Source organism: Staurois parvus, unplaced genomic scaffold (genome assembly GCF_062004578.1).
Source record: "Staurois parvus isolate SC_StPar_1 unplaced genomic scaffold, SC_StPar_1.0 ptg001972l, whole genome shotgun sequence".
NCBI classification, from domain to species: domain Eukaryota; kingdom Metazoa; phylum Chordata; class Amphibia; order Anura; family Ranidae; genus Staurois; species Staurois parvus.
The window spans coordinates 42,370-69,828 of NW_028319768.1; the positions used below are offsets into that span (position 1 = coordinate 42,370).

Here is a 27,459-nt window from a genome sequence, read left to right on the forward strand (position 1 = left end):
GACTTTTAAAATCCAGCCACTTACCTGTCCCTCGGTCCTGCGGTGTCCTCACCACGGCTGGTTTCACCGGCTGTCTTCTCTCCCCGGCACCAGCATCTTCAGTGTGGGCACCTGGCTGTGACAGCTTGCGGCTTCACAGGTGCCATCTGAGCATGTGCGAGAAGCGCTGCTCTTTGTGAAAGGCCCCGTCGTCTTTTGGGACCTGTCACGTGTCCCAGAAGACTACGGAGAAGGGGGGGCACAACTTTTTCCAGGAGGGGGTACCTGTCAAATTACGATACCCGCTCCCCCTCCCACCAGTTCCCCAAAGGTGCCAATCCTTAATGGGGAGTGGGGGGACAAAGGCTTGAAGTGGAACTTTCCCTTCTGGGTGGAGCTCCGCTTTAAAGTATTACTAAAAGGCACAACTTTTCTTTTTCATTTTGGATCTGGTGAAGAGGTGAAGAGGGATTAGACCCCCTGTCAGGTTTTTAGTGCCATTTGTTCCCCCCATCAGGGGAATTCACCCCCCCCCCCTCCTGTTTACCATTATCATTTAAAAAGGGAAAGGAAAATCCCACATTTTGGGTCATATTCAGAACAGTAATACAGGGGAAATCTTCCCATGGGGACACTAGTTCTGGTGACCGGAAGGGGGGGTGGGGGGGGAGGGGCCAAGGGATTCCCTTAATTGGAGGGATTTCCTCTCACTTCCTGTTTTTTCTATGCGACAGGAAGTGAAGGTAAATCTCCCCAATAGGACACGTATGGCAAACAAAAATCTGACAGAGGTTATAACCCTCCCTTACTCTATCCAAAATAGAAAAGAATTGTTTTGCCTATACAGGTGTGCCAACGCCTCGGTTAACGCAATTTTCAGTTTACGAATGAAAAGCCATTGAAAATATCGCCTCGGATTACACATTTTTTTACAAATGTTTTCACAATATTAAGTGTATGTCGGTGCCGACTTTTAAATGCAATTGCCGGCTTTTTTTTCTTTCTTCCCTATAGCTCACAGAATTAGCTGTCACTTTCCCTGGAGCTAAAGGAAACATTGTTTCTTTTATCTCAGGAAACAAACTAAAAGAAAACATTGTTTCTGTTAAGTTGAGGAAATAAACTAAAAGGAAACATTGTTTCTTTTAACTCAGGAAACAAACTAAAAGGAAACACTATTTCTTTTAAGTCGGGGAAATAAACCAAAAGGAAACATTGTTTCTTATAACTCAGGGAAACAAAATTAGCTGTCACTTCCCCCAGAGCTAAAGGAAACATTGTTTCTTTTAACTCGGGAAACAAACTTAAAAGGAAACACTGTTTCTTTTAGGTAGGGGAAATAAACCAAAAGGAAACATTGTTTCTTTTAACTGGGGGAAACAAAATTAGCTGTCACTTCCCCTGGAGCTAAAGGAAACATTGTTTCTTTTAGGTTGGGGAAAAAAACTAAAAGGAAACATTGTTTCTTTTAGGTAGGGGAAATAAACCAAAAGGAAACATTGTTTCTTTTAACTGGGGGAAACAAAATTAGCTGTCACTTCCCCTGGAGCTAAAGGAAACATTGTTTCTTTTATCTCGGAGAAACAAAATTAGCTGTCACTTTCCCTGGAGCTAAAGGAAACATTGTTTCTTTTAACTCGGGGAAACAAACCAAAAGGAAACATTGTTTCTTTTAACTGGGGAAACAAAATCAGCTGTCACTTTCCCTGGAGCTAAAGGAAACATTGCTTCTTTTAACTCGGGAAACAAACTAAAAGGAAATATTGTTTCTTTTACGTCAAGGAAATAAAGTAAAAGGAAACATAGTTTCTTTTAACTCGGGGAAGCAAACTAAAAGGAAACATAGTTTCTTTTAGCGGGGGGAAAGTGACAGCTGATTCTCTGAGCTATAGTAATATGCATTAAATTAGTAAACCGAGGTACACCTGTTTTTTTCCCTTTTTTTCTAAACTTTATGCATTGCAGTGTGTTGCATTTCTCTGCACCCGGTGTGAATGAGCCCTAAAACTAGCCCATCGTTTAACACCAAAGCCTCTAAAATCTAACATGAACCCCTAACCTCCTAAAACCAACGTAACCCCCTAACATTCAGCCTCTCAAATCTGGGCGTTCTGCTTCAATCCAAAGTCAGCTCCATGTATTGGATATGAAAGATGCAGCTCGGGGAAAAGGACGCGAGCCGATAAATGTGCTCTGATGTTGGCGGCCATCTTGTCGGTTTGCCTGGAATGCCGCTGTGCAAAGCGGCACCTCGAAGACAAAAAAACGCAATAACCGCTCTCCGCTCAAACTTTACCGGCAGCCATCTTGTATGTGTATGAAGGTACACTGCCGTTAAGCAGCCCGGTTTGCATCTGCAAAAAATTATAAAAAAAAAAAACAAAAAAAACCCAAAAACTAAAATATCTCAACAGTGTTTTTTTCCTTTTAAGGAACCTTACACAGCTCAATCCAGTTCAGCAGCAGAAATTATGTTCTCTGCGAGGACCGCCAACCCAAGTTCCGTGGGTGCATGACCGCTGTTGTACAAAAAAAACTAAAAAAAAAAACTAAAAAAACCCAAAAAACTAAAAAATCTCAACAGCGGTTTTTTTCCTTTTAGGGACCTTACACAGTTCAATCCAGGCAGACATTTTCCTCTGTGAGGACCGCCAACCCAAGTTCCGTGGGTGCATGACCGCTGGTGTACAAAAAAAAAATTAAAAAAAATTTTTTTACAGAAGAAAAAAAAAATAATTTAAGAAATGTCTACTATCAAATGCTAAAAACATATAAAAAGCGAATTAAAAGCATATGTCAGCGAAGGTTGGTGAAAGATTCGGTACTCGGGAGGCGTGATGACGCCTCGCAGTCGGAGACTCACTCATACATGTCCTTGAACATTCTCTGCCCCATCTCGATGTACGCGTCTTTCTCCTGAGGGGTCATCTGCGCCACCAATTCGGGGCGCTGGCTCACCTCGCTGTACAGGTAGCTCCGCCCCCCGACAGTGACCCTGGGGTCTGTTTGCACTTCTTCGAACTCGTCGTCGTCATCGTCCTCCTCCTCGAAGTGATGGGAAGCCATGGGGAGACGGGGTGCCGGGCTGTCTTGGTCGGACTCGCTGGTGTCGCTGTCGGAGTCGCTGCCGGCGCCCACGCTGGATGCCGGGGCTGCGGACGCTCCTACCGCGCCTGCGGCCGTCTTCTTTTCGTGTTTCAGCAGCGCCTGCATGACCTCTTCATTGTCGTCAGCCATTGGGCGGCCCTCCTCGTGGTCGTGGAAACCTTCTGGGTCCAGCCCTGGAAGGAGGTAAATGTGTTTATGGAAATCTCTCATCGGAATACATTTCTTTAGGACATACAAGGCCTTCCGTGGGGATATCGCCACGAAAAAAACATTTTTATCTTTTATGCACTCTATAGAAAGATACTTTTTTTTTTCTCTTTCTACTTTCATGTTAGATGTTAAAATAAAAATTAAAAGTATAAATGTAGTTGTATCATCTGCCCCATTCTGAATGACACTAAAATAATAATTCTGGTACAAAGCATCGCAAAAAAAGGCTTTTGATCAATTCTGGGCTTTTTTAATGCAAAATTATGACAAACTAACGGTAAATAAGGGGTTATAGAAGAATACTTATATATATAAATCTCCCGTCTGATCGATGTTTATAAACAATGTTACTTTGTATCTCTCCATCTCCCGTCTGATCGATGTTTATAAACAATGTTACTTTGTATCTCTCCATCTCCCGTCTGATCAATGTTTATAAACAATGTTACTTTGTATCTCTATCTCCCGTCTGATCGATGTTTATAAACAATGTTACTTTGTATCTCTATCTCCCGTCTGATCGATGTTTATAAACAATGTTACTTTGTATCTCTCTATCGCCCATCTGATCGATGTTTATAAACAATGTTACTTTGTATCTCTATCTCCCGTCTAATCGATGTTTATAAACAATGTTACTTTGTATCTCTCTATCTTCCGTCTGATCGATGTTTATAAACAATGTTACTTTGTATCTCTCCATCCCCCGTCTGATGAATGTTTATAAACAATGTTACTTTGTATCTCTCCATCCCCCGTCTGATCGATGTTTATAAACAATGTTACTTTGTATCTATCTCTCATCTGATCAATGTTTATAAACAATGTTACTTTGCATCTTTCGTCTGATCAATGTTTTTAAACAATGTTACTTTGTATCTCTCCATCTCCCGTCTGATCGATGTTTATAAACAATGTTACTTTGTATCTCTCTATCTCCCGTCTGATCGATGTTTATAAACAATGTTACTTTGTATCTCTCCATCGCCCATCTGATCGATGTTTATAAACAATGTTACTTTGTATCTCTCTATCGCCCATCTGATCGATGTTTATAAACAATGTTACTTTGCATCTTTCATCTGATCGATATTTATAAACAATGTTACTTTGTATCTATCTCCCAGTTGATCGATGTTTATAAACAATGTTACTTTGTATCTATCTCCCAGTTGATCGATGTTTATAAACAATGTTACTTTGTGTCCCTCATCTGATTGATGTTTATAAACAATGTTACTTTGTATCTATCTCTCATCTGATCAATGTTTATAAACAATGTTACTTTGTGTCCCTCATATGATTGATGTTTATAAACAATGTTACTTTGCATCTTTCGTCTGATCGATATTTATAAACAATGTTACTTTGTATCTCCCATCTGATTGATGTTTATAAAACCTGTCAGACCTTTTTGACAGCTGGCAATTGCTGACATGTATGAGCAGTAGGGCAGAGGGGCTGGACATATTACATATGTTCCGTGTGCTTCCATGAAGTTTTCTTGCCATGTATAGCACATCCAGAGTCCACAACTGGTTAAGTCAGCGTCGGGACATCCGCACAAAACTGAACTTATAGTCCGCTTATAATACAGCAAAGAACTCCTAGGAAAAGGCCTTTGTAGAGAAGCATACCATCCCTACTGTGAAGCATGGTGGTGGATCTTTCTGCGATTGGGGTTGAGCTACTGTGGAACAGACAATTTAGTCAACATCGATGGCCAAACTATTAAACCAGATCATAACAGAGGGAAATTTGCATTTGTCAGGACCTTCCAACACAGAAGGGAGGGCCGTAGTTCAAGCTTTAATGACCCCAAACCCCATCCAGTTTCTTACCGTCTTTGAGATCGCCAGATTCGGCGTAGGCTCCGCCCTGTACGGTGCTCTCTCTCAGCCAGATGGGCCTCTCTTTGGCCGGTTTGTTCTCGGCAGCCAACCTCTGCGGGTTCTCCTGCTCCTCCATGCTGATGACCACATCCTGAGTATACAGGTCCTCGTAGGAGGGGCCCTTGGACCAGGTCTCCCTGTGGGGGCCGGAGGCCGCGGCTGCCGCAGAGGCTGCACGTTCTTTGCTGGAAAACACGAACGGGAAACAAGGTTTTTATGGTCAAGCGGGTAAAAAAAACAAAAAACAGGTATGGTTTCCACGTCATCCTGAAAGCCAGCTTGGTGTTTGTTCTGCCAGAGATCGGTCCCTGCTGAGCTGGCCGAACTTCGACCTGACGAGTCCCCATCCACCTGTCCCTGTCTGACTGGCAGGTTGGAAAAGTCTTCGTGATCAGCAGCTGCAGCCAATGGGTTGTGGCCGCTGATCAGTGTACTCTGATGGCATAGGGTCCCCGCCAGGGGCGGACTGACAACTCATGGGGCCCCTGGGCAATAGGGGATCATGGGGCCCCTGTGTCCTTGCCCAAACTCAGAAAAGCCTATGAAAAAGGTACCAGGGGCATGTCATGGGGCCCCCTACTGACCCCGGGCCCTCAGGCAGTGCCCGAGTTTCCAAATGGTCAGTCCGCCCCTGGTCCCCGCTATAATATTACAATACTGCAGTGGGGAGGATTCCTCCATCCACCTCAAAAAACAAAAAAACAAAAGAAAGAAGGTCAGTACACCTGCTGTGCCCATTATGAGGGGTTCCCACCATCCCTGTGCTAAGTTCCCGGGTCTGTACACCCGCTGTGCCCATTATGAGGTTTTCCCACCATCCCTGTGCTGAGTTCCCGGGTCTGTACACCCGCTGTGCCCATTATGAGGGGTTCCCACCATCCCTGTGCTGAGTTCCCGGGTCTGTACACCCGCTGTGCCCATTATGAGGGGTTCCCACCATCCATGTGCTGAGTTCCCGGGTCTGTACACCCGCTGTGCCCATTATGAGGGGTTCTCACCATCCCTGTGCTGAGTTCCCGAGTCTGTACGCCCGCTGTGCCCATTATGAGGGGTTCTCACCATCCCTGTGCTGAGTTCCCGGGTCTGTACGCCCGCTGTGCCCATAATGAGTGGTCACCCCCCCCCCCCCCCAAAGGATACCACAAATTACTGGGGCCCTTTAAGTAGGGAATCTGGCTCACAGATAAGCAGTTATCAGATTTCCATGGAAATAACACACTTCAAGCTGCCTCTGAACATTTCTCCCCCACAACAGTAACGTTGCCACCCCCGGTATGCCGCAGTCTCCGAGGACTCTCCAAATTGCAGCCCCTCCCCCTCCTGTCGCTGTGTTCCATAGAACCCCTCTATTAGGGAAGAATGGCTCCGGAGCAACAAATGGCTGACAGGAGCGCGGAGTGCCGAGTTTTAGGAGCTGACAGTTTTTGGAAAGACAGATCCGAGGGTGGCAGTGGGAGGGTGGCGGGGGGGGGGAGGGTGGCGGTGGGGGGGTGCTGGGCGCAATTCACTGAGACATGTGTGGTGGAACAGAATGTACTTACTGTACCGACGGCAGAGAACATATTGTGCGCCACTGAACGCTCGGGGCCCCGCCCTGCGACACCCCAGTAAGTGTGCGCCCAAAGCCGAAAATAATGAGGATACCATAAACCAGGGCTCGACAAATCCCAGGCGCCAGGTCACCACGGCGACTGGAAGCGGTGGCCTGGATTCGGACTCCCCATGTGGGAGCCAACACCCCCGCAGGTGCAGAACCTAAACACCCCCTTTTTTGTGGAATTCCTATTGCCCGATGCCCCAAACATGTAGTTCTGAGGGCCCGATTTAAAAAAACTGGCTCCCAACTTTTTTAGCTGGCTCCTAGAAAAACCCCTCGCCTACCGGGCACTTCTACCCCCTTCCCGCCTACCGGGCACTTCTACCCCCTTCCCGCCTACCGGACACTTCTACCCCCTTCCCGCCTGCGGGGCACTTCTACCCCCTTCCCGCCTGCGGGGCACTTCTACCCCCTTCCCGCCTACGGGGCACTTCTACCCCCTTCCCGCCTACGGGGCACTTCTACCCCCTTCCCGCCTACGGGACACTTCTACCCCCTTCCCGCCTACGGGACACTTCTACCCCCTTCCCGCCACGGGACACTTCTACCCCCTTCCCGCCTACCGGGCACTTCTACCCCCTTCCCGCCTACGGGACACTTCTACCCCCTTCCCGCCTACGGGACACTACTACCCCCTTCCCGCCTACGGGACACTTCTACCCCCTTCCCGCCACGGGACACTTCTACCCCCTTCCCGCCTACGGGACACTTCTACCCCCTTCCCGCCACGGGACACTTCTACCCCCTTCCCGCCTACGGGACACTTCTACCCCCTTCCCGCCTACGGGACACTTCTACCCCCTTCCCGCCTACGGGACACTTCTACCCCCTTCCCGCCTACGGGGCACTTCTACCCCCTTCCCGCCTACAGGACACTTCTACCCCCTTCCTGCCCACAGGACACTTCTACCCCCTTCCTGCCTACAGGACACTTCTACCCCCTTCCCGCCTACAGGACACTTCTACCCCCTTCCCGCCTACAGGGCACTTCTACCCCCTTCCCGCCTACAGGGCACTTCTACCCCCTTCCTGCCTACAGGGCACTTCTACCCCCTTCCTGCCTACAGGGCACTTCTACCCCCTTCCCGCCTACAGGGCACTTCTACCCCCTTCCTGCCCATGCCAATATTCAGCCTTCAGCGCTGTCGCACTTTGAGTGACAATTGCACGGTCGTGCGACACTGTACCCATATGACATTTTTACCATTTTTTCACACAAATAGAGCTTTTTTCTGGGTATTTACTCCCCGCTGGGGGTTTATTTTTTGCACTATAAATAAAAAAAAAAGAGCAAAAAATTAAAAAAAAAAAAAAAAAAAGAGCAAAAAATTAAAAAAAAAAAAAAAAAAAGTTTTTCTTTGTTTCCATTATAAAATTTAGCAAACGGGTCATTTTTCTCCTTCACTGATGTGCGTTGATGAGGTGGCACTGATGGGTGGCACTGCTGGGCACCGGTGAGTGACACTACTAAACAATGATGGGCACTGCTGGGTGACACTGCTAGGCACTGCTGGGCACCGGTGAGTGACACTACTAAACAATGATGGGCACTGCTGGGTGACACTGCTAGGCACTGCTGGGCACTGGTGGGTGACACTGCTAGGCAATGATGGGCACAGGTGGGTGACACTGCTAGGCACTGCTGGCCACAGGTGGGTGGCACTGCTAGGCACTGCTGGCCACAGGTGGGTGGCACTGCTAGGCACTGCTGGCCACAGGTGGGTGGCACTGCTGGCCACAGGTGGGTGGCACTGCTAGGCACCGGTGGGTGACACTACTAAACAATGATGGGCACTGCTGGGTGACACTGCTAGGCACTGCAGGGCACAGGTGGGTGACACTGCTAGGCACTGCTGGGCACAGGTGGGTGACACTGCTAGGCACAGGTGGGTGGCACTGCTAGGCACCGGTGGGTGACACTACTAAACAATGATGGGCACTGCTGGGTGACACTGCTAGGCACTGCAGGGCACAGGTGGGTGACACTGCTAGGCACTGCTGGGCACAGGTGGGTGACACTGCTAGGCACTGCTGGGCACAGGTGGGTGACACTGCTAGGCAATGATGGGCACAGGTGGGTGACACTGCTAGGCACTGGTGGGTGACACTGCTAGGCACTGGTGGGCACAAGTGGGTGACACTACTAGGCAATGATGGGATCAGGTGGGTGACACTGCTAGGAACTGCTGGGCACAGGTGGGTGACACTGCTAGGCACTGCTGGGCACAGGTGGGTGACACTACTAGGCACTGCTGGGCACAGGTGGGTGACACTGCTAGGCACTGCTGGGCACTGGTGGGTGACACTGCTAGGCAAAGGTGGGTGACACTGCTAGGCACTGCTGGGCACTGGTGGGTGACACTGCTAGGCACTGCTGGGCAAAGGTGGGTGACACTGCTAGGCACTGCTGGGCAAAGGTGGGTGACACTGCTAGGCACAGGTGGGTGACACTGCTAGGCACTGCTGGGCAAAGGTGGGTGACACTGCTAGGCACTGCTGGGCAAAGGTGGGTGACACTGCTAGGCACAGGTGGGTGACACTGCTAGGCAAAGGTGGGTGACACTGCTAGGCACTGCTGGGCAAAGGTGGGTGACACTGCTGGGCAAAGGTGGGTGACACTGCTAGGCAAAGGTGGGTGACACTGCTAGGCAAAGGTGGGTGACACTGCTAGGCAAAGGTGGGCACAGGTGGGTGACACTGCTAGGCACTGCTGGGCAAAGGTGGGTGACACTGCTAGGCACAGGTGGGTGACACTGCTAGGCAAAGGTGGGTGACACTGCTAGGCACTGCTGGGCAAAGGTGGGTGACACTGCTAGGCACTGCTGGGCAAAGGTGGGTGACACTGCTAGGCACTGCTGGGCACAGGTGGGTGACACTGCTAGGCACAGGTGGGTGACACTGCTAGGCACTGCTGGGCACAGGTGGGTGACACTGCTAGGCACTGCTGGGCAAAGGTGGGTGACACTGCTAGGCACTGCTGGGCAAAGGTGGGTGACACTGCTAGGCACTGCTGGGCACAGGTGGGTGACACTGCTGGGCACAGGTGGGTGACACTGCTAGGCACTGCTGGGCACAGGTGGGTGACACTGCTAGGCACTGCTGGGCACAGGTGCAGATCTGTCCTCTGACAATTGCCGGTTATTGGCAGCCGATAACCAGCAGCTGCATTTACAGGTGATCTGCTTTGTCATTGGACACAGGGACACGGAGATCGCCATATGACACCCTCCCAGAACTGGACACCCGCGCTGTAGTTGTCATTCGGCTATAGCGCTGTTGAAAAACAGATTTGTCAAGGCCGCGTCACTCAACGCACTTCCTCTGAGCCCTGGTCATCCTGCACCCACCCCCAGTCAGTGACTGGACAGTGAAAGAAAAAGCAGCAGTGATGAGCTCTTCTGTCTATTATCTCCTGTCCTGTCAGCATGCTTCTTGTCAGCCCATATTCTGTTCATGAGGCTTCAAAAATGCAGAGGAAATGCTTGCTTTAGATGCTAGTGTGAACTTAGCCAAACAGCTCATCTGCGCATGAAGCGCGCCAGCAGCCAATTTCTACCACCATGTGCAGCCAAGAGGCATTCCTTCCTCTGTGCATCAAGGAGGAGCACCTACCTCTGCCTGAGAGCTGGGATCTCCGTAGGTTCCGGCTCCAGGATTTCATAGGCCAGGTTGATATCTTCGGTCTGTCGCAGAAGGTCATATAAAGGCTTTATCTGTTCATTGAACCGGGCGACTAGAGTGCGAGCGTCCTTCTTCGGCATGGCGGACTCGTCTTCTTCCACCTCCGTGTGACAGAACGTGCAAAGAAACTTCCCTGAGGGAGGAAAGGAGAGACCCGATTGGTGCAAAACCAAGACTGCTCTACAAGGTGGCATCTCAACTCTTCATTGTGTGTGGCTGGGGTTTAGAATATTCTCTACACCTGCTGTGCCCATTATGAGGGGTTCCCACCATCCCTGTGCCGAGTTCCCGGGTCTCTACGCCCGCTGTGCCCATTATGAGGGGTTCCCACCATCCCTGTGCCGAGTTCCAAGGTCTGTACACCCGCTGTGCCCATTATGAGGGGTTCCCACCATCCCTGTGCTGAGTTCCCAGGTCTATACACCTGCTGTGCCCATTATGAAGGGTTCCCACCATCCCTGTGCTGAGTTCCTGGGTGTATACACCGGCTGTGCCCATTATGAGGGGTTCCCACCACCCCTGTGCTGAGTTCCCGGGTCTGTACACCCGCTGTGCCCATTATGAGGGGTTCCCACCACCTCTGTGCTGAGTTCCCAGGTCTGTACACCCGCTGTGCCCATTATGAGGGGTTCCCACCATCCCTGCGCCAAGTTCCCGGGTTTGTGCACTTACATTTGTGACTGGATGGTGACAGAGATGCAGCTCAATAAAGATCTCACCTCTCTGTTCTCTTCTCCTGTCTGCATGCTGCTTGTCAATCAATCTATCTACACACACTGCTAAGAAAAAAAATGAAAGGAAGACTCTGACAACCCATCAGATCCCAATGGGGAGGAATCTCCTGCTGGATCTCTATACTGACATGGATGGGGGATGGGTGAGGAATGTAAGGACATCCCATCGTTGGATGGAAATGATGGACCTACAGAGGACTGAATTCAAAGACACCCCGAAAATCAAAGTGAAGAAATGATGCAGCAGGCGAGTCCATGTTGGTGAAATGTCATTGCAGCAACTCAGAATGGTCCTCAGTAGTCTGTGTGGCCCCCACGTGGTTGTATGCATGCCTGGCAACGTCGGGGGAGGGTCCTAATGAGGCCATGGATGGTGTCCTGGGGGATTTCCTCCCAGATCTGGACCATCACTGAGCTCCTGGACAGTCTGAGGTGCAACCTGGCGTCATCGGATGGACCGAAACATGACATCCCAGAGGGGTTCTATTGGATTTAGGTCAGCTGAGTGCGGGGGCCATTCAATGGAATCAAATCCTTCATCCTCCAGGAACTGCCTGCATACTCTACCCACATGAGGCCAGGCATTGTCATCTATCAGGAGGAACCCAGGACCCACTGCACCAGGAGGAACCCAGGACCCACCGCACCAGGAGGAACCCAGGACCCACCGCACCAGGAGGAACCCAGGACCCACCGCACCAGGAGGAACACAGGACCCACCGCACCAGGAGGAACACAGGACCCCCTGAACCAGGAGGAACACAGGACCCCCTGAACCAGGAGGAACCCAGGACCCACTGCACCAGGAGGAACACAGGACCCCCTGAACCAGGAGGAACACAGGACCCCCTGAACCAGCAGGAACCCACGACCCCCTGCACCAGGAGGAACCCACGACCCACTGCACCAGCGTAGGGTCTGACAATGGGTCCAAGGATTTCATCCCGATACCTAATGGCAGTCAGGGGCCATTGTCTAGCCTGTAGAGGTCTGTGTGTCCCTCCATATATATATGCCTCCCCAGACCATCACTGACCCACCACCACAACGGTCATGCTGAACCATGTTACAGGCAGCAGAACGTTCTCCACGGCTTCTCCAGACCCTTTCACGTCTGTCACATGTGCTCAGGGGGAACCTGCTCTCATCTGTGAAAAGCACAGGGTGCCAGTGGTGGACCTGCCAATTCTGGGGTTCAATGGCAAATACCAATCCAGCTCTATGGTGCCAGGCAGTGAGCACAGGGCCCACTAGAGGACGTCGGGCCCTCAGGCCCCCCTCATGAAGTCTGTTTCTGATTGTTTGGTCAGAGACATTCACACCAGTGGCCTGCTGAAGGTCATTTTGTAGGGCTCTGGCAGGGCTCATCCTGTTCCTCCTTGCACAAAGGAGCAGATACCGGTCCTGCTGATGGGTTAAGGACCTTCTACGGCCCCTGTCCAGCCCTCCTAGAGGAACTGCCTGTCTCCTGGAATCTCCTCCGTGCTCTCGTCTCCTGGAATCTCCTCCGTGCTCTCGTCTCCTGGAATCTCCTCCGTGCTCTCGTCTCCTGGAATCTCCTCCGTGCTCTCGTCTCCTGGAATCTCCTCCAGGCTCTCGTCTCCTGGAATCTCCTCCAGGCTCGTCTCATGGAATCTCCTCCGTGCTCTCGTCTCATGGAATCTCCTCCGTGCTCTCGTCTCATGGAATCTCCTCCGTGCTCTCGTCTCATGGAATCTCCTCCGTGCTCTCGTCTCATGGAATCTCCTCCGTGCTCTCGTCTCATGGAATCTCCTCCGTGCTCTCGTCTCCTGGAATCTCCTCCGTGCTCTCGTCTCCTGGAATCTCCTCCGTGCTCTCGTCTCCCGGAATCTCCTCCGTGCTCTCGTCTCCCGGAATCTCCTCCGTGCTCTCGTCTCCCGGAATCTCCTCCGTGCTCTCGTCTCCCGGAATCTCCTCCGTGCTCTCGTCTCCCGGAATCTCCTCCGTGCTCTCGTCTCCCGGAATCTCCTCCGTGCTCTCGTCTCCCGGAATCTCCTCCGTGCTCTCGTCTCCCGGAATCTCCTCCATGCTCTCGTCTCCTGGAATCTCCTCCATGCTCTCGTCTCCTGGAATCTCCTCCATGCTCTCGTCTCCTGGAATCTCCTCCATGCTCTCGTCTCCTGGAATCTCCTCCATGCTCTTGTCTCCTGGAATCTCCTCCATGCTCTTGAGACTGTGCTGGGAGACATAGCAAACCTTCTGGCAATGATACGTATTGATGTGCCATCCTGGAGGAGTTGGACTGCCTGTGCAACCTCTGTAGGGTCCAAGTATGGCCTCATGCTACCAGTAGTGACACTGACCCTAGCCAAATGCAAAACTAGTAAAAAACAGAAAAGATGAGTAGGGAAAAAAATGTCAGTGGCCTCCACCTGTAAAACCATTCCTGTCTTGGGGGTCGTCTCATTGTTGCCCATCTAATGCACCCGTTTCATGAACACCAAAGCAGCTGAAACTGATGAACAACCCCCTCTGCTACTTACCTGACCAGATCCATATCCCAGGAGTGTCATGGACTTGATGCTACACTCGGATTAAAAAGTCCAACCCCACGCCATAATCCCCCCCCCTCCACCAAACTTTACACTTGGCGCAATGCAGTCACGCAAGTACTGTTCTCCCGATCCATAAACCGAGGTACCACCTATATACATACATACAGTGAAGGCAATGCGTATTTGCTCCCCTGCTTATGCTGAATATTCGCCCCTCACACAGAAATGATCGGTCTAACAATGGAATGTTCGCCCCTCACACAGAAATGATCGGTCTAACAATGGAATGTTCGCCCCTCACACAGAAATGATCGGTCTAACAATGGAATGTTTGCCCCTCACACAGAAATGATCGGTCTAACAATGGAATGTTTGCCCCTCACACAGAAATGATCGGTCTAACAATGGAATGTTCGCCCCTCACACAAAAATGATCGGTCTAACAATGGAATGTTTGCCCCTCACACAGAAACGATCGGTCTAACAATGGAATGTTCGGTGTAACACTGAGAGACAGAATACAACAACAAATTCAGCAGAAATGCGTCTAACAAATGATGACGGATCTGCATGTTCATGAGGGAAAGAAGGATTTGATCCCCTTCACAAAACATGACTTAGTAGTTGGTGGCAAATCCCTTGTTGGCAATCACAGAGGTCAGACGTTTCCTGGAGTTGGCCCCCAGGTTCGCACACATCTCAGGAGGGATTTTGGCCCACTCCTCTTGGCAGATCCTCTCCAAGTCATTAAGGTTTGGTGGCTGACGTTTGGCAACTCGAACTTTCAGCTCCTCCACAGATTTTCAATCGTATTAAGGTCTGGAGACTGGCTAGGCCACTCCAGGACCTTAATATGCTTCTTCTTGAGCCGCTCCTTTGTTGCCTTGGCCGTGTGTTTTGGGTCATTGTCATGCTGGAACACCCATCCACCACCCATTTTCTGAGGGAAGAAGGTTCTCACCCAAGATTTGATGGTACATTGCCCCGTCCCTCGTCCCTTTGATGCGGTGCAGTTGTCCTGTCCCCTTAGCAGAAAAACACCCCCAAAGCAGAATATTTCCACCACCATGTTTCACAGTTGGGATGGTGTTCTTGGGGTCATAGGCAGCATTCCTCCTCCTCCAAACACGGCGAGTTGATGCCAAAGAGCTGGATTTTGGTCTCCTCTGACCACAACACTTCCCACCAGTCCTCCTCTGCATCATTCAGATGTTCAGTGGCAGACTTCAGACGGGCCTGGACATGGGCTTTCTTGAGCAGAGGGACCTTGCGGGCACTGCAGGATTTCAGTCCTTGTCGGCGTAGTGTGTTACCAATTGTTTTCTTGGTGACTGTGGTCCCAGCTGCCTGGAGATCATTGATCCTCACGTGTAGTTCTGGGATGATTCCTCACTTTATTCAACACACTGCTACTATTTTGAACACAACTGTATATATATATATCCCTTGAGGGTTAGGGACCGATGTGAGTGTACAATATATATGTAAAGTGCTGCGTAAATTGATAGCGCTATATACGTACCTGAAATAAATAAAATATATATTTGATTTGATGGCATCACCCCTACAGGAGACGTGTTATTACACGAAGCGCGTCTAGGAGGAGCCTCTGCACGCCTTGACGTTAAGCCACCGGATCAGGAGGTCCGGTGGCCATCATCTATATTCACTGGTCAGTGTATTTAAGAGCTCATTTACACTATACCTGTATAGGTACTCCAACCCTGTACGTTTACTGTTTTATCTTAATGATATATACTCAATAAATACTTTTTACAATACTACACTATGAGCATTTTCATCTCTACTACCTGGCACTGAGCCTCCACATCTCAGCCCAGCATTCTAGGAGTCCACCCAGGCAGGACAATTTGGGAAATTGGTCCAGATCAACTTCTCTGGCAGCCGTCACCCTATCCACCACCAGAGGGCACCTTTATCATCAGGCTATACCTTCATGGGACCTCCGGCTTCATGGAATTTCTATGTGCACATTAAATTGCACTTCCGGTGAGTGGGCAATTTTTCTACACCTTCATGTTAGGATGCTGGAATATACCGATTTGGATTGAAGTCGTTTATACTCCATCACTGGAATATACCTTTTTGGACTGATATTATATTACCTTGGACTGTTTAACATCCAGTTTATGGGATTTTTCCATTTCTGTCATATTTTGTCATACTTTAGACAGTGTGTTTTATTTATATAGCGCTGCACACCCTATTTTTATGTCATATTCTTAGAAAGGCTTTGTGGTTACTTTTTGTGCATCAGCAGCTTTTTATTGGTGCGCTCGCTAAACTCACACATTTATAAATATATATATACAGTTGTGTTCAAAATAATAGCCGTGTGATGAAAAAAGTGACTGAAGCTGCAAATCCTTCTAATACTTTTATTTCCATCCACACAAATGCATTGGGAACACGACACATTCTATTCCAAATCACAACAGGAAGAAAAATACATCAAATTTGTGTTGTTCCTCTAAAAAAATGGAAGAAAAGTGAATATTAGACGGTTCAAAAAAATGGGCGTGTTTGTATTCTTCTTTACAAACTCCAACATTCACTATATAAACTGAGAAATGTTTGAAGATTTTGCTTTCCTTTGAATGACTTCATGAATATTTGGTTGTAGTCGCACTGTTCCTGAGAACTGCTGTACATCTGTGTTGCATGGAGTCCCCCAACTTCTGGCCCCTGTGATCAGGTATTCCAGCCCAGGATGATTGGACCACATTCCACAGTTCTTCTCTATTTCTTGGTTTTGCCTCAGAAACGGCATTTTTGATGTCACCCCACAAGGTTTCTATTGGATGAAGATCCGGGGATTGGGCTGGTCACTCCATAACGTCCATCTTGTTGGTCTGGAACCAAGATGTTGCACGTTTACTGGTGTGTTTGGGGTCGTTGTCTTGTTGGAACACCCATTTCAAGGGCATTTCCTCTTCAGCATAAGCTGCAGCATGACCTCTTCAAGTATTCTGATGGATTCAAACTGATCCATGATCCCTGGTATGCGATAAATAGGCCCAACACCGTAGTATGAGAAACATCCCCATATCATGATGCTTGCACCACCATGCTTCACGGTCTTCACAGTGTACTGTGGCTTGAATTCAGTGTTTGGGGGTCGTCTGACAAACTGTCTCCGCCCACTAGACCCAAAAAGAACAATCTTACTTTCATCAGTCCACAAAATGTTGCGCCATTTCTCTTTAGGCCGGTCAATGTGCTCTTTGGCAGATTGTAACCTCTTCAGCACACGTCTTTTTCCCAACAGTGGGACTTTGCGGGGACTTCTTGCAGATAGCTTGGCTTCACAGCGGCGTCTTCTAATTGTAACAGTCCTCACGGGGAACGTCACACCTTCTTTCATCTTCCTGGAGCTGATTGTTGGCTGAGTCCTCACAGGGAACGTCACACCTTCTGTCATCTTCCTGGAGCTGATTGTTGGCTGAGTCCGCCCCATTTTGGCTATTCTTCTATCCATTCCAATGGTAGTTTTTCGCTTTCTTCCACGTCTTTCAGGTTTTGGTTGCCATTTTAAAGCATTTGCCATCATTTTAGCTGAGCAGCCGATCATTTTCTGCACTTCTTTATATGTTTTCCCCTCCAATCAACTTTTTAATCAAGGTACGCTGTTCTTCTGAACAATGTCTGGAACGACCCATTTTCCTCAGAATTTCAGAGAGAAATGCACTGTAACCAGCATGTCCAACATTTGCTGCCTTCCTTCCTTAAATAAGGGCAATAATTGCCACCTGTTTATCAAAGAATGAATGACCTCACTAATAGAACTCCACACTGCTATTATTGTGAACACGCCCCTTTCAATGAGTGATTCAATGACACAGAATCAGCAGCATGCATGTCATGACTGTCGGGTCTGTTGGATTTCTATGACTCTACTACACCTGCTAGGAAATCATTTGCCATGTAGAAATATCATTTCCACCAAAAACAGCGATTGATCCGGTTAGTGATGTCTGACGGCTATTATTTTGAACACAACTGTATATAGAGCACAATTTTACCTTCTGAAAGGCTTGCAATTCTCTGCAGTCAGTAATGTGATCCAGGCACTCCAGCCACACAGCACAGCCAGGTCATCAACCACCACATCAGCACACAGCAGTCCAGAACACTCCCCGGGGATCCTGCTTGCAGCAGCAGACGACGAGCCACGCACACTGCAGCACACGCACACTGCAGCACACGCACACTGCAGCACACCAGACTGCTGCCCTTCCCAGCCTGAGAGCCCATGTACAAGTGGCCATTATAAAGACACCTTCAGGTACTTATACTAGTTCTACATAAATACCTGAAATTGGATTAAATAAACCTTTAATGATTTACAGGCAGCACTTCCTCTGTGTGAAGAGATATATATATATATATATTATATATATATAAAAAAGTCCTATAGAGGGTGCAGGAAGCAGACTGCAGTGGGTTCAAGGTCTGCTATTCACGCAGTGTCTATCGGCACATCCGCCCACTGGATTTCCACCTCTTCACCGTCACTCCTCTGCAAACGCAGCCCAATGATTATGAGAACGGAGATGCGCCAGGCGAGAAGTCCGCCGGGATGAGGAGAACCAAGGTCAGCGCGGCTTCAAGAAGAAGCTGTTCGCAATGCGCCAGACAGCGCGATCCCGGCGACGCGAGGTAACTTCTCGGACGTTTGGTGGCCGCTTTAACTCTTGTGCTGCAGGTCCCTCCGTAAGAGAGGAGCAGAGAAATTCTATATCCCGGGTCGCAGTACGATGTATGCAAGGGGTGCAAGGAGAATTTTTTTAACTTCCTTTTGTAAAGAAAAAGCAAAGGGTAAAGCGACGGCACCACTATACAGCCCCAAGAAGGGGCACAAAAAAAAATAACAAAAACAAAAAATAAAAGTAAAAAAAAAAACCAAACAAACAAAAAAAACAAAAACAAAAGAAACAGTATACTCTGTGGCAGCGGCGGACTGACAACTCATGGGGTCCCCGGGCAATAGGGGATCATGGGGCCCCTGTGTCCTTGCCCAAACTCAAAAGAGTCTATGAAAAAGGTACCAGGGGAATCTCATGGGGCCCCCTACTGACCCCGGGCCCTTGGGCAGTGCCGAGTTTCCAAATGGTCAGTCTGCCCCTGGCCTGTGCTGACTATGACATAATCCCAACCACAATGGGTCTGTACACTGTGCTGCATGTTACACGATTTGGACCAATGCAGTCTGCGAATTGGGCTGCATACCGGATATGATACACGGTAGTGGTGCACCGAAATGAAAATTCTGGACCGAAACCGAAAATTACGGATGCATTTGACTGAAAACTGAAATTAAACGTTTTTTTTTTTTTTAATATATAGAATTGTATTATTTTCGACTTTTAATTAATATCATGAATTTAAAAGAAAATAAAATTTATTTTCAGCACTTTTTCAGCCAATAGGCTGCTTTCACACTGAGCAGTTATTACAGCAATTTCACCCCCTTTGTATCTCTCCCATAAAGGATGTAAAAGCAATCATTTCTCCCTCTCTCTGGCTGCATTCTTGCAGCCATTGAGAAATACTGTGTGAGCGAGCTGTGATTGGTCACATTTGTCACATGGTACAAGGCTGTTGTGAATAACTCTGTACCATGTGACCTCTGTGATCATTCACAGGTTTCACACGTAGTAAGCAATGATGTCAGAAGTGACATCTTGCGTACTACTCTGCATGTGATCACTGATTGGCCAATCAGTGATCACATGATCAGGACCTCACACAAAGATCCTGTACAGCGATCGGTGTTCTCAGGACACAGCGGGCTCCAAGGGAGCGCGCACAGTACAAAATGGTGGGCGCCGTTTATGAACGGCAACCCAACCCTGCACTGCCCCCGTCTGGCTGTTTATATACAGCGGCCGCACAGGAAGTGGTTAAAGTCGGGATCTCTCCCCAGCCTGGACAGGCTGAGTGACGGTTTCAGCCCGCTGTCGACTGATCACGGGACACAGGAGTGCAGAACAAACTTCACTCCAGCTTTGGCTGTACTTCACAGTTAAAGCGGGGCTCCACCCAAAAGGGGAAGTTCCGCTTTAAGCCTTTGCTCCGGCTCCCCATTCAGGATTGCCACCTTTGGGGAGCGGGTACCCAAATTTGACAGGTACCTGCTCCCACTGCGATCGCCAAGTTGTCCCCCCCCCCCCCATCCGTCCCCATAGTCTTGTGGGACACGTGACAGGTCCCAGAAGACTACGGGGCTATTTACAAATCTCAGCGGTTCTCGCACATGCGCAGTGGGCACCCGTCTGTGAAACTGCAAGCTGTCACAGCCGGGTGCCCACACTGAAGATGCCAGCGCCGGGGAGAGAAGACGGCCGGTGAAAGGAGCGGAGGACCGAGGGACGGGTGTCTGTGAGATGACTGTAGCTGCAGTATAAACACCTCAATATCAGGATGTATATGTATGTATGGCGTTACTGAAATGGTTAGTCTCTGTTACATTCCTGTCTGCGTGGCAGCGACTGTCACATCTCCTAAATTGTTACAGCAGATACTGTGAACGGTGCGCGTTTCCCATCAAACATGTGGTTTCAGCTATTGCTAGCATAAAGGGTTAACTGTGGAGATAACTGACACCAGTGACCATCACTTTCAGTCTGCAGGCGCCTAAATTCCTCTCCCGTGAGCTGGAAAATCTGCATGCAGGGTGAGGCTGAGAGTGCCATCATCACAAGGGGTCCTAAAACAGCCAAACGGAAATGTTGGGACTGCAGTACAGCGTAGATTCGATATAGTAGTTAGCACAGCATGAAGGGACACGAGTGAGAGGACGAGCCAAGCAGCAGACAGATGGCAGCCGCAGGTCAGGCAGAAATGGAGCGTCTGCAACGGAGCTCCCGGGCAGGCTGACCCCCTCCGTCCTCAGAAGGAGCTCTCTGACCATCTGCCAGGGAAGGGATATTAGTGCACATTAGTCCAGCAAGCTTCGGCCGCTCCTGAGAGTTCCATCAACTGCATCCACCTAATGAGGGCGAGCGGAGGGATCCTTGGAGGAAGCCCATATTATTCCAGGACCTGTCTCTGCATATTGCTGGAAGGTGGCCAGGCCGAGGGCGCCCCCTGCTGGCAGCACCACATTGCTAATTATTAGGAACAGGTTATGTAATGCTGCATGGATAGCGGGGTCCCAGATGTGCCCTTAAGGGGGAACACTGGCTTTATAAATGTACACAGAAACAAAAATTAAAATCAAAATGTAAATTACTTGAAAAAGTATGTATTACATATACACACTTCACAGGTTGACGGTCTTTATTCAACCTTACCAACTATGAAAACAAAAAAAAAATTTTTTTTTTCTTTTTTTTTTTTTTTACACACACACAAATATATTATAAATATATATACATATAAATATATATACACGAGTGGGTGTATATAACGTAATCTTTTTTTTTCATAAAATATATGTGTGTGTATAATTTATTTTTTTATATATAAAAAAAAAATATATATTACATTAAAAAGATATGTGTGTGTATAATTTAATCCTCTCTCTCTATATATATATATATTTTTATGACAAAAAAAATTAAGCTATATACACGCACACACACATATATATATATATATATAGAGAGAGAGAGAGAGAGAGAGAGAGAGAGAGGATTCAATTATACACACACATACACATATACACACACACAGTGGGGATGGAAAGTTTGGGCACCCCAGCTAAAAAATTGTATTAATGTGCATAAAGAAGCCAAGGAAAGATGGAAAAATCTCCGAAAGGCATCAAATTACAGATTAGACATTCTTATAATATGTCAACAAAAGTTAGATTTTATTTCCATCATTTACACTTTCAAAATAACAGAAAACAAAAAAAATGGCGTCTGCAAAAGTTTGGGCCCCCTGCAGAGTTAATATCTTGTACTGCCCCCTTTGGCAAGTATCACAGCTTGTAAACGCTTTTTGTAGCCAGCCAAGAGTCTTTCAATTCTTGTTTGAGGTATCTTTGCCCATTCTTCCTTACAAAAGTCTTCCAGTTCTTTGAGATTTCTGGGCTGTCTGTCACGCACGGCTCTTTTAAGTTCTATCCATAGATTTTCAATGATGTTGAGGTCAGGAGATTGTGAAGGCCATGGCAAAACCTTCAGTTTACGCCTCTTGATGTAATCCCCCGTGGATTTCGAGGTGTGTTTAAGATCATTATCCATTTGTAGAAGCCATCCTCTCTTTAACTTCAGCTTTTTCACAGATGGCATCAAGTTACCATCCAAAATTTGCTGAAATTTTATTGAATCCATTTTTCCTTCTACTCGTGAGATGTTCCCTGTGCCACTGGCTGCAACACAACCCCAAAGCATGATTGATCCAACCCCATGCTTCACAGTTGGACAGAGGTTCTTTTCATTAAATTCTGTGCCCCTTCTTCTCCAAACGTACCTTTGCTCATTCCGGCCAAAAAGTTCAATTTTAAACTCATCAGTCCACAGAACTTGTTTCCAAAATGCATCAGGCTTGTCTATATGTTCATTTGCAAAGTTCAAACGATGATTTTTGTGGTGAGGACGTAGAAGAGGTTTTCTTCTGATGACTCTTCCATGAAGACCATATTTGTACAAGTATCTCTTTATAGTGGAATAGTGACCACAACTCCAGTGTCTGCCAGATCTTTCTGGAGGGATCGTGCAGTCAAACGTGGGTTTTCAATTGTTTTCTCACAATCCTGCAAGCTGTTCTGTCTGATATTTTTCTTGGTCTTCCAGATCTTGCTTTAACTTCCACTGTTCCTGATGACTGCCATTTCCTAATTACATTCCGAACAGAGGAGATTGACATCTGAAAACGCTTTGCTATCTTCTTATAGCCTTCTCCAGCTTTGTGAGCGTCAACTATTTTCAGTTTCAGTTTTCTAGACAACTGCTTAGAAGAACCCATGGTGCTGATTGTTGGGGCAAGGTCAGATGAGTCCGGGCATTTAAAACCTTTGAGATTGACATCACCTGGTCTTCCCAGACGATGATTGAGAACAATCCATGACACTGGCAGGTCTCAGCTTGGCAAAGGGGGCAGTGCATGCTATAAATTCTGCAGGGTGCCCAAACTTTTGCAGACGCCATTTTTTTGTTTTCTGTTATTTTGAAAGTGTAAATGATGGAAATAAAATCTAACTTTTGTTGACATATTATAAGAATGTCTAATCTGTAATTTGATGCCTTTTGAAGATTTTTCCATCTTTCCTTGGCTTCTTTATGCACATTAATACAAATTTTTAGCTGAGGTGCCCAAACTTTCCATCCCACCGTATATATATATATATATAGTGACAAAAAAAAATTAAGCTATATACACACACACACACATATATATATATGTATATTACTTTACATAAAAAAAAAAAATAATATACACACAAATATTGCAGCCGCTGACTTTTAATGATAGGGCACTTACCTGTCCAGGGATCCATTGGTGTCCTCACCCCGAGCTGATTCTGTAATCGTCTGTCGGGTGCTGGCGCCGCCATCTTGATTAAGGGAAACTGGCAGTGAAGCTTTGCTGTTTCACAGCCAGTTTCTTACTGCGCGTGTGTGAATTGCGCTGTGCTTTGCAAATGGGCCGCAGTCCTCTGGGACCTGTGAGTGGAAGGGGGGGGGACGGGACTACCAGCTCAGTTTTTTTTTAACTCAGCCAGAAATGGATACCTGTCAAAACCAGGTACCTACTCCCCTCCAAACGGTGTCAAATATGGCGGGGGGGGGGGGGGGCAGATAAGCGGCGCTTCCTCTTTTGGGTGGAACTCTGCTTTAACTAGGCGTTGTTTCTATGCCAGTATTGCAGTACCTAATGATGTGAGAAGCCACAATGCTGACAGAAGCCAGAGACCGTGTGATCTGGACTGCTGATGACATGGCGGTGTAGTCCAATGGCTGGTGCCTAGGCGGGTTCACGGGTAACGTTTGTAGAAGCAACTATGTTTGGTGCAATTGTAGTTTTCATACATAGGCGCTCCAGACACTTGCATTTATGTTTCTATCTGCATGTACATTGGGGTGGGGTGGGGGTAGGGGGGGCTTTAATTAAAACTTTTTATTCATTGTTGTCACTTTATATTTTTAAACTTTTCACTTTATTTCCTGGTGCCAACATGGCAGCATACATTGAAGGAAATGCGTATTTGCTCCCCCCTGATGCTGAATGTTTGCCCCTCACACAGAAATGATCGGTCTAACAATGGAATGTTCGCCCCTCACACAGAAATGATCGGTCTAACAATGGAATGTTCACCCCTCACACAGAAATGATCGGTCTAACAATGGAATGTTGGCCCCTCACACAGAAATGATCGGTCTAACAATGGAATGTTCGCCCCTCACACAGAAATGATCGGTCTAACAATGGAATGTTCGCCCCTCACACAGAAATGATCGGTCTAACAATGGAATGTTCGCCCCTCACACAGAAATGATCGGTCTAACAATGGAATGTTCGCCCCTCACACAGAAATGATCGGTCTAACAATGGAATGTTCGGTGTAACACTGAGAGACAGAATACAACAACAAATTCAGCAGAAATGCGTCTAACAAATGATGACGGATCTGCATGTTCATGAGGGAAAGAAGGATTTGATCCCCTATCATTCAGCAGGATTTCTGGCTCCCAGGTGTCTCTCATACAGGTAACAAGCTGAGATTAGAAGCAGTCTCTTAAAGGGAGTGCTGCTAATCTCATTGTGTTACCTGTATAAAAGACACCTGTCCACAGGAGCAATCAAACCATCAGATTCCAAACTCTCCACCATGGCAAAGACCAAAGAGCTGTCCAAGGATGTCAGGGACAAGATGGTAGACCTACACAAGGCTGGACTGGGCTACCAAACTATGGCCAAGCAGCTTGGTGAGAAGGTGACAACAGTTGGTGCAATCATTCACAAATGGAAGAAACACAAAACAAGTGTCAGTCTCCCTAGGTCTGGTGCACCATGCAAGATCTCACCTCGTGGAGTGTCAATGATCATGAGAACAGTGAGGAATCATCCCAGAACTACACGTGAGGATCTTGTCAATGATCTCCAGGCAGCTGGGACCACAGTCACCAAGAAAACAATTGGTAACACACTACGCCGACAAGGACTGAAATCCTGCAGTGCCCGCACGGTCCCTCTGCTCAAGAAAGCCCATGTCCAGGCCCGTCTGAAGTCTGCCACTGAACATCTGAATGATGCAGAGGAGGACTGGTGGGAAGTGTTGTGGTCAGAGGAGACCAAAATCCAGCTCTTTGGCATCAACTCAACTCGCCGTGTTTGAAGGAGGAGGAATGCTGCCTATGACCCCAAGAACACTATCCCAACTGTGAAACATGGTGGTGGAAACATTCTGCTTTGGGGGTGTTTTTCTGCTAAGGGGACAGGACAACTGCACCGCATCAAAGGGACGATGGACGGGGCAATGTACCCTCAAATCTTGGGTGAGAACCTTCTTCCCTCAGCCAGGGCATTGAAAATGGGTCATGGATGGGTGTTCCAGCATGACAATGACCCAAAACACACGGCCAAGGCAACAAAGGAGCGGCTCAAGAAGAAGCACATTAAGGTCCTGGAGTGGCCTAGCCAGTCTCCAGATCTTCATCCAATAGAAAATCTGTGGAGGAGCTGAAAGTTCGAGTTGCCAAACGTCAGCCACCAAACCTTAATGACTTGGAGAGGATCTGCCAAGAGGAGTGGGCCAAAATCCCTCCTGAGATGTGTGCGAACCTGGGGGCCAACTCCAGGAAACGTCTGACCTCTGTGATTGCCAACAAGGGATTTGCCACCAACTACTAAGTCATGTTTTGTGAAGGGGATCAAATCCTTCTTTCCCTCATGAACATGCAGATCAGTCATCATTTGTTAGACGCATTTCTGCTGAATTTGTTGTTGTATTCTGTCTCTCAGTGTTACACCGAACATTCCATTGTTAGACCGATCATTTCTGTGTGAGGGGCGACCATTCCATTGTTAGACCGATCATTTCTGTGTGAGGGGCGAACATTCCATTGTTAGACCGATCATTTCTGTGTGAGGGGCGAACATTCCATTGTTAGACCGATCATTTCTGTGTGAGGGGCGAACATTTAGCATCAGCCGGGGAGCAAATACACATTTCCTTCACTGTACATGTGGTCTGCCTCCCAGGCAGTTTTGCGCAGATCCAAGGCGGCTACTGGGGCAGTGCTTGCCCAAACCATGATGGCCCCGAGATGGCCCCCACGTGAGCTTTATTCACTTCACATACTTAGCACGGATTGGCACCAGGAAAGGAGAATTACAGGAAGTAATAATTCAGCTGTCCTGATGCCAACTTCTCCAGGCTCCCCTCTACAAAGTTACAATGTACAGTCTGATCTCTGGGCTCCTCCTACAAAGTTACAATGTACAGTCTGATCTCTGGGCTCCTCCTACAAAGTTACAATGTACAGTCTGATCTCTGGGCTCCTCCTACAAAGTTACAATGTACAGTCTGATCCACAGACAATGTGTCGTACCTGATGTTGCCTCGAACAGTTGATTGGCCTCCAGGTCGGTGAATGTGCTGGAGCAGTTGGGGCACTTGAAGGACGCCCGGTTGGTGGAGTCCCTCTCGTCCGTCTCGATCCTCCTCCTCATGTGGTCCAGCTTGTACTTCACCACGTTGACCAGCAGTTTGTAGTTGATGAAGTAATAGTTGTGCCGCGTGGTCTTGCCGTCAGAGGCGGTCTCCACCCTCATCCGGCATTTGATGAACTTGTCCATCTTCAGGGTGTTGATGACGGAGCGGAGCTGTTTGCGGTCAAACTTCAGGAGCTCCAGCATGTCCTCCTCCTTCACGCAGGGGTTCCGGATGAGGATGTCCAGGGCCAACGCATGCTCCAGCCCATAGAAGCCGCGCACCACATACTTAGCCAGGCGCTTCAGAACGGCCGGAACTTCCGTCACAACCTCGGCGTCCGTCATGTCTTCTGTAATACGAGCAGAGAGAGAAGAGAACCATGGAAATGGGATCCGTGCCCTCAACTCCCACCCTACGCCCCAATGTCTCCAAGTGCTCCCCATTCCTCCAGCATCGCCTGTGCTCCCCCATATCTCCAAGTGCCTCCAGCACCCCGTGCTCCCCCATATCTCCAAGTGCTCCCCATGCCTTGAGAACCCCCTGTGCTCCCTCATATCTCCATGCGCTCCCCATTCCTCCAGAACCCCCCCCATATCTGCAAGTGCACCCCATTCCTCCAGCATCGTCTGTGCTCCCCCATATCTCCAAGTGCCTCCAGCACCCCCTGTGCTCCCCCATATCTCCAAGTGCTCCACATGCCTTGAGAACCCCGTGCTCCCACATATATATGGGGAGCTCCATGTGCTCCCCATTCCTCCAGAACCCCCCCTCATATCGGCAAGTGCACCCCCTGTGCTCCCCCATATCTCCAAGTGCACCCCATTCCTCCGGCACCCCCTGTGCTCCCCATATCTCCAAGTGCACCCCATTCCTCCGGCACCCCCTGTGCTCCCCATATCTGCAAGTGCTCCCTATTCCTCTGGCACCCCCTGTGCTCCCCATATCTCCAAGTGCTCCCCAATCCTCCAGCACCCCCTGTCTCTAAGTGCACCCCATTCCTCCGGCACACCCTGTGCTCCCCCAGGTCTCCAAGTGCACCTCATTCCGCCAGCAGCCCGTGCTCCCCCATATCTCCAAGTGCTCCCCGTGTTCCTCTGTACATCATTAAGGTGAT

General features: G+C 48.4%; 1 protein-coding gene across 1 annotated transcript; it reads right to left on the reverse strand.

Annotated features, from left to right (window-relative positions):
• Nucleotides 1-26,689, reverse strand: LOC149433128 (general transcription factor IIE subunit 1-like). The gene is made up of 4 exons (XM_089664622.1): nt 26,242-26,689; nt 10,399-10,600; nt 5,139-5,374; nt 1-3,260 (listed from the first exon to the last, which is right to left on the reverse strand). The coding sequence occupies exons 1-4, from the start codon at nt 26,687-26,689 to the stop codon at nt 2,839-2,841; spliced, it is 1,308 nt and encodes a 435-aa protein (XP_089520748.1). The 3' UTR covers nt 1-2,838.
• Between the last annotated feature and the right edge of the window lie 770 nt (nt 26,690-27,459).